Source organism: Aulostomus chinensis, chromosome 6 (genome assembly GCF_037954235.1).
Source record: "Aulostomus chinensis isolate RoL2024-O1b breed Wild chromosome 6, RoL_Achi_v1.0, whole genome shotgun sequence".
NCBI classification, from domain to species: Eukaryota; Metazoa; Chordata; class Actinopteri; order Syngnathiformes; family Aulostomidae; genus Aulostomus; species Aulostomus chinensis.
The window spans coordinates 10,494,492-10,502,500 of record NC_141325.1 but is presented as its reverse complement, the minus strand read 5'-3'; the positions used below and the strand labels follow the sequence as shown (position 1 = coordinate 10,502,500).

General features: G+C 40.1%; 2 protein-coding genes across 3 annotated transcripts in view; one reads left to right on the top strand and one right to left on the bottom strand.

Annotated features, from left to right (window-relative positions):
• ndufaf2 (NADH:ubiquinone oxidoreductase complex assembly factor 2) overlaps positions 1-3,269 on the top strand; it is a 13,292-nt gene extending 10,023 nt beyond the window's left edge. Inside the window, exons 3-4 of the mRNA XM_086206390.1 lie at positions 931-971; positions 3,007-3,269. Of these exons, the coding sequence (XP_086062516.1) occupies positions 931-971; positions 3,007-3,249 (284 nt within the window). The 3' untranslated portion in view covers positions 3,250-3,269. The remainder of the gene's footprint in view (positions 1-930; positions 972-3,006) is intronic.
• Positions 3,270-4,964: 1,695 nt separating this feature from the next.
• Positions 4,965-7,651, bottom strand: smim15 (small integral membrane protein 15). Of its 2 annotated transcripts, none has more exons than XM_086206391.1 (2): positions 7,507-7,651; positions 4,965-6,271 (listed from the first exon to the last, which is right to left on the bottom strand). In XM_086206391.1, exon 2 carries the CDS (start codon positions 6,239-6,241, stop codon positions 6,017-6,019), a length of 225 nt encoding a protein of 74 aa, XP_086062517.1. In that variant the 5' UTR covers positions 6,242-6,271; positions 7,507-7,651; the 3' UTR covers positions 4,965-6,016. The 2 variants fall into 2 exon arrangements, with proteins under 2 accessions (XP_086062517.1, XP_086062518.1); XM_086206392.1 differs by lacking the exon at positions 7,507-7,651 and adding an exon at positions 7,054-7,480.
• Positions 7,652-8,009: the final 358 nt, after the last annotated feature.

Here is an 8,009-nt window from a genome sequence, read left to right as displayed (position 1 = left end):
ACAAAAGAGCGAGACAGCAGAGTACACAATGTGCTGCACAAATAAAATGGAATAACAGATTCATGGCTGCATCTATTGGGGCTTACACTAATTCATTGATTTTCTTCATATTGCATGATGGGGGCAGGGGGGGCATATTCATGAGTTTATCAAAGACACCTTCTGCTGGTGTTATACAACCGTACCATAAAATAGTGTTTCACATTTCTTACAACTGGATACAAACTGTTCCCTCTGTCTCAGACTGGGTTTATCCACCTTAAACCCCTCATCCTGCTTCGCCCCATCCCTCATGCATTTTCATCAGCATGCAAATAAGAAAGGGATAAAAGAGGCCCAGAATCCCTGTGCTAGCTGGAGGAAGAGTTAGAAAATATCTCTCTCTCTCTCTCTCTCTCTCTCTCTCACTCTCTCTCACTCTCTCTCTCGCGCGCGCTTTCTGTCTCCCTTTAACCTGCTCTGCTGTGCAGCCAGCTCAGCCAAAATAGAGCTTCTTAAAAAGAAAAAAAGATGACAGACAGACACAGTTCTACTCAGGAGGAGAGAGAAGGACAGGGGTATTGATGGGAAATGACAGAGTGTGTACTTTCAAATTCGAAAGATCAGAGCACATCCCCACTGTCTCTTCTGAGACTCAGTGGCCCTGCACTGCCAAGACTAAAGCAGTATTACTGTTTTTGCGTTTATCATGTGCATAGCTTGGATGTTGTACTATTCACCATCTTTTCCCTATAGTTCACTAAACGAAATGAAACAAAACAAACCCTGAATAAAATCTCCAATCTAGCTGGCTTCGTTGCACAGCCTTGAAACTCTGCTGTAGCTACAGCTTTTAAATATGACTGCAGGTTTTGTTTGTGCAGCGTATGTTTGTGTGGGTGTTCTCACTCTCCTTTTTTCTGCTCTTCCTCTCTCTTTCTCCTCCTCCAGCTTGGATCCGAGGCAGACGGAAGGAGCCCCCCTCTATCGAGGTACACCCCACCCACCCCACCCGTATCCCAACCTTCCCGCTGCGCTGATGGTTGGACTCTGGGGGACTGGTTACAAGGGAGGGAAAGATGGAAGGGAAATGCTTTGATTTGTTTTATCTTACAGTTTCTATCCAAATCCAGGAACTTTGGGGGACAGGTGTTAAAATAAACAGCAGCTGAAGTGCATTGATGGCGAGCGACGACAGCCTCTGAACAAGAAGCTCACTGACACCATGTCCTAGTTAACTTCCTTTTTTCCAGCAGAAGCCTGCATCTGGGCTTTTTTTGTGTTTTATTTCTGGCAGTCTCCTAGCTGGGAATGGTGAAGGAGTGTAGTTTTTCCCCTTGTGTACCTCTCACTGGGTTTATTGCTCTTTAAATGTGAGAATGCTGGAAATTATTTGGCCAGTGAAATGTGGGTCTATAGGAAATCCCTTGGAAGGCCAATACCCACTCTCCCTCACTCTTTATATCTCTCTGTCCTCTCTGCCTGCCAGTGGCCAATGCCATCCCCTGCCTCTAGTGCCAGAACATTCTATTCCAATTTTCTGCCTTGTGTCTGCCCAATAGCTGCCATCGACAGCTGGACAGTGTTGATGTGGCCAAGGCTTCACTCCCAGCACATTACCCTACCCCTTGTCACGCTCCCTCTCTTCCCAGTCCAAGCCGACATAAATTGATTGGATTAAATCCTGTCATTAACAGGCTGGAAAAGCAGCTCAGTATGTTTGTCTCCCTCCCCAAAGCAGGGTTTTTTGGCCATGACGCTTCCCTCTCTTTTCCAGTTCTTCACTTGTGCCAGAACACAACAGCATTATGCCCAGTCCTCCTTTCCTTTTTAGATCCTCACGCCAGGGAGAGGCAAACATCACTGGACACTAGCTGTGGCTCAAGTGGCTAACTGCTCCGCTGGTGGACTGCAGAGTGTGTTGCTCAGGTTATAATTGTTTCCATCAGTTGGAATGGTTGTTTCTACTGAGAGCGCCTCCTCTGGTGTTAGTTTACCAATCCTGTCCAAGCATTACATTTTTAACCGGGGTATATTAGACAATTATAGGTTAACCGAGCCTTCTGGTTGTGTTTTTTTTCCGAGTGAATGTCCAACTTCAAACCCTGCTGATACACACATTTGTTCCTGGAAGCTGATCAGAGCAACTTTGTGTCTTTACTGCTTGTGACTTGTGAGCAGATGACTGTTGCTGGCTTTAAAACGAACCAATAGCAGTTGATTACGAAGGAGAATTGTCGCTGGTTCTGTTTATCAAGACAGTTAACAGCGTCTTGCAATTTATCACATCTTCAGAGACTCACACCTCAGTAACTTGAACACAGCAGACCTAGATAAGTGATGCGTCGTGGAGGTGGGCGGTTTGATGATATATACCATGACATAGTTTTCAGGCATCAGATTTTTTTCCATACAAGATATTCCTGCCTTAGTGTTTCATTGATCTGTGCTGGATTATTCTCAGTTATAAATAAATGAGCTGGACTGAGTTGTAGCGTTAAGATCTACATTGGAGTGTTGAATCGTTAATCAATAGATTGCTATGGGGATGAAGTATTTTTGTTGGCCAATCTGGAAATTAGCATCATGATGCTAATCCTCCAGCTAACAGCCAGTGGAACATATACACTGGATTTTTGATCATGCTGAAAATAAGTTTTGTTTTTTTCATAGTTTCACAAATGCGCAATACTTTTGTGATTTTTGCAGCATAAATTCGATTGTTCGAAGTCTCAAAGCTAACATTATGCTATGAAGAAACTACTCGACAGACGTATGGCTTTTATGGTTTGACTGGTGAGTGTGAAGGGGTGCTTGAATAGTGACGTGAGGATGACGATGTTATCTGGCAGTTGTTGTACATTGACCATATCTAGTTCACTCTAATAGCCCCCAAAAATTCATATCTAATAATGCAGTGGCATGTACCATGACAAATTTTTCTACTATATTCCCTGCTTGTCATGTATGTGGAGTATCACGAACCATAATGTGTAATACATGCATTTATGTCCATGTGTTCTGTAGGAGCTGTTGAAGAATGAGACCAACAGGAAGCAGATAAAGATGAAGGCCAAATTAGTTGAGGAGAACGATCTGGCCTTACAAGCTAAGGAGTATGAAGAGGGTCTGGTGGCGACGCCTTCACGAACTTTAGCTAAGGGCCATGCAGCTGCCACCAGCTTTGGAACACCAGAGCTCAACGAGGAACCCACAAGTACAGCTAACACTTTCCAGCCTGGTTCCTGGCAGCCAAATCCCAAGAAATAAAGTTGAGATATCCTCTAAAACTGACCTGACTGTATTATTAAGTATAAACCTTTGGAAAAGTCTGTAAATAAATATGATCGTCCTTTTGGATTTTCATGTTTTGTGTGGAGACATCTTTAGACAAATGCAAACCAAAGATTCAGAAAAGGCCAATCACCTCCTTACTGACCTCTTTATTACACTGCTTTAGCTTGGAGAGGTGTTTCTGAATGCAGTGTTTCCTAGGGAAGCAGGATATTGGATTTTTTTTTGTGTGTGGCTATTATAACAATTATATAACAAAATATAACAAGTTCTTTCAGTCGATAACCAATATTTACCTATGTTGATATAGTCTATATTAATCTTATAAAGGTTTAAAAACTATTCATTTTGTGCATCCTGTAAACACATTAACATCAGGAATTAAAAAAGTAACATTTCTCTTATCCATAAATCATAATTTATTGTTTCATTATTGTTGAGCAAAATACATTTTACAAATTATATATTTTTTGAATGACCTATAAATGCAAGCACCCTTCGGATAATTTGGTGCATGTCCAGTAGTTCCACATTCGAAATATGATGAACAGATCACTTTGAGTCCATGTGATATTTCCTGAGGAATGAATGAAAACGTTTTAGCCATGTTCTTAAAGGTGACCAACAAATGCCTACCTCTGCCATGTGATTTAACTCAACCATAAAAAAACGATGTTTTTCATCGGCTCATGTGTCATCCCTTCAGCAAGTATCAGATAAATCAGGGAGATGTGTGCATAATCCTGTTTATGGATTAACTGCAATAAAACACGATTTCCATGGTGAAAGTACAATAAGGGACTATTTGAAGCCAGAAATTGTCTGGGTTTTTTTTAAGAATGATACACAATACATGTTTTATACCGATGAAGAACAGACCTCAAATATACAGCTATGCATTTTATGTAAATGTCCCTCAGAGAACATTGAAGACTGTGTGAGGATGGAAAGTATTAGTTGTTGTGGAAACATGTGGAAAAGCATATGGGAATGCTGCGGGGAAATGTTGATACATTGATAAGATCTCGCTTAACTCCGGACTGAACTCTGAAATCAGTTCAGGCCTGAAGACGGTGCAAAGAGTTTATTCACACCAGCGACAGAGATCATGTTTGTGTTGACAGATATGACGTCCACTCCAAATTATCAATAATGCCGCATTGATTGCCAGTGAGAAGAGTGAGTCTTTTGCTGGAGGTTAGAGTGAATTCCTGGAGCTAAAAGGCTCTAAAATAATACTTGTTAACAGAGCTGAATGGTGTTGAACCATGGGCTCTAGTTTCCTAAAGTACAGTGGAAGTACAGTGAGCCCAGGCAAGATTCAAGCATCCAGAACAGTAAAATCCGTGCATCACCTGGTTGTATGAAGGACTGAATTTGTCAGAAGTGGAACTAAAACAAAATATCCTCTTGTATTTACTGACTCATTACGGGTATCATTTTTAAAACAGAAGCATTAAGAATTGATGGAACACTTTACACAAAACTACTGAGTATTTTCAAAAGGCATTTGGTTGTGGCAGCTTTAGGTGGTTGTTGTTGTTGTTATTATTATTATTATTATCTGTGAATTTAAACCACAGACAAATGGGGAACGACATACAAGGGTCCCAGATCTGATGCAAACCCAAGATACAGCAGTTCAAAGTCGACACCACTTCTTTTTTAAAAGTTGGAAGCAAGATATAAAATTCTATGATGGTTTATTTGTATTTATTCTTTTGTTAGATACGTCACAACAGGTTAGCTTTAAGATTTAAATTTTTTTTGAGGATTTCTCGTTGATATTTAAAGTTTTTTCACAAAAAAAGCCTTTCAAGTACTTCCAAAAAAACCATTGTCGTTTTTTACATGTTACATGTTACGTCTTGGTGACTCCAGAATGGAGAAAATACCAGTTGCATATTGTTAGCTAGAAGCTAATAGAGACCAACAACAACAACAAAACTATCTTAAACATCTGCATACAAACTTTTAAACACATTCTCCACTATAATCCGTCTTTGATTTCATCTAATAATAAAAAAAGAGCACTTTTTGTTACTTATAGCTTAACTCAAAATGTGGATTGAGCACGTTTGGACAAAGAATACTTGGATTATACTGAATGACATACTTGAGAGTTTGTAGACAGACATTTGTTCTGTACAGAAGGTCTCCAAATTTAATTTCTGAATGAGGTATGGAGAAAGTCTTTTAGCAATTATCTTTTTGAAGAAAAAAAAAGCTTTTCATGCGCATTTAATTTTACTGGAACTTAATGGGGAAATAATTTGCCAACAAGTTGATATCAAATCCAAAAAGAGGAGATTATTTGTAGTTTTTTTTTTTTCAAATCAACTATGAAAACTTTATTGATTAAAAAGTCATCATTTGCTCGTGACTTGGAAGAAAATATCCATGATGCTCATTACATATCAAATCAGCAGAGCAGGGGTGCCTACAATGGAATGCAAGGTGCAATAGCTGCACAGTAGTAGGAGCAGACCTCTGTATAAAAACATCATACAGATTAACGCTGTGTTCTTGCTGACTGAGGTCCCACTGAGACGAGCCTCCTCTGGGCAGTACAGTCCGTCTCAGCTCTGTCAGGCAGGCCTGTGGCAGCCAGTGTCCCTCCTCATACCCTGGATATGAGGAGTGGTGGGCCAGTGCTGATGGTAAGGTTGGGACAAGGACGGGCACCATATTTGGGAATATGAGGGCCATGATGTTGTCATGCCCTCACCATTTCTTCACAAGCTCAGTCTTTCTTGGTCCTCTTGGCCTTGGCTATGTTTTCCTGACGTTTCTGCTTTTTCTTCTGCTCCCGCTCACGTGCCTCGATCATTTTGGCAAGTTTCCAGGAGAGCAATGCACTGGCGATGAAGAGTGGTGTGAGAGCGAGTATGACCGTTGTTAGAAAACCGTAGGGATCTTTAGCAGCCCACTCCACCACATACTCCGCCCACGCCCGAACATCAATCATCCTGGTTGACAATGCTGAGGCTGATCAAACCTGAGAGGTGACGAAAAGAGAAAGTAGTGAGCAGCCATGACAAACAATTAAGTACTGCATAGCTAAAGCAGTATCATACAGAACAAAGAATGACCAGAGGATCCTCTCTCACTTATACAAAAACCAGGCGAGGTGGATGAAGTCTTTCATTACAGTGTAAATACAACTTTTTAAAAAAAATTTACTGACGAACATGGACTATGATTTGGTGCATTTTCAAGAAAAGCAGTTCATGTACATGTGGTTATAAAATAGCCAGATGAGTGATGAAACAATCAGATGAATGACAGAAGATGTGTGAACAATTATTTTAAATAAAATCATCATGTACCACTGAAAAGTACCATACATTTGCTGGCTCATGGATCTCGAACACTTTCACACCACTGTGAATGCCAATATGTACTTAATAATGTTTTTTTACGTTATTAACTGTTAGTTGCATGAGGTAAGTTGTTACAAATCACAACGGGTCTGCTAAAATATAATGCACGTCATTTATGACCATAAGGGAAATGAAATATGTACATTAAAATATATGAAATTTTTAATCACGTATTCAAGGAATTTTAAGGCATCTTGCGAGTGTTCCGAAAGAGATATCATAATTCTGAGAGACATTTCACTGTTTCATACAATGTGCTACAACTCAGCGAACAATACTGTACTGTAGTCGTATTAAGTTATGTGGTACCAAGGGCTGATAGGACACAAGTGCCTAAGGATTTCATCTGGTAGAATGATTAAACGAACGTGAACAAACGTCAAAGGCGTGATCTGACCTTGTCAACTGTCCTTGACCAAAAATCATGCCCAGCGGTTTCACTTATTGTCCAAATCCTGGATATCGTCGGGGAACTGCCAACGCACTCAACGCCCTCTCGAGAAGCTATGCTAACATCAATGCTAACCGCATAAACTTAAGCTAAACGTACTAACGTTAGCCTCTTGTCCGAAACAGCAGAGTTACGAGCCATGTTCTCTGGCTACAATCGTACCGTCTTTCCATTGATAGGCTGTTCATAATAGTTGTGGATTTCTGATTTATTTATTTTACTTTTATAGCATAGCAAGCTAACCCACCCATCCATAACGGCCTGTAACTTTAAGGTAACTAGCTTACTACGCTCTACTCGACAGGGACACAAATTACCGTCAAGGTGACACAACACTACATCTATTATCATAGATTCCAGTTACGGTAAAACGAGCTGAATACATACTAATACACTTACCGAAAATGCAGTGATGTGTATGTGTGTGTGTCAGTTTCCAGTTCCTCAACGTTCCAACTCCGGAAGTGACTGTATGGCTATGACGCTATCCTCTGGAGGTGGGAACTGTAGTCTTTTAGTCGGAACTGGGCTGATACGAGGTCAAAACGGGGACGATCACTGAAGTAGACAGGCTGATCCCTTTAATGATGGCCCTACCTGTTTATATGATGTTATGCATACATTTTATTGCATTTATAGCAAATGTAAGTACATTTACATCTTTATAGATATCTATTTATATCTATATCTATATATCTATCAATATATACACATATATATCAATCTAGATAGATAGATAGATATTCCTATTCTCTATTCTTCTAAAAACAACATTTTGAGAACAGGAAAATGTGAATTAAAAGTTTGTCAGTCGGGCAAATCAAATCTCACACTGAAGTATTTAGATCAAGGCTGCCCAAACTTTGCCTCTATCCCATACCCCACCATTACATTTCAGTTTT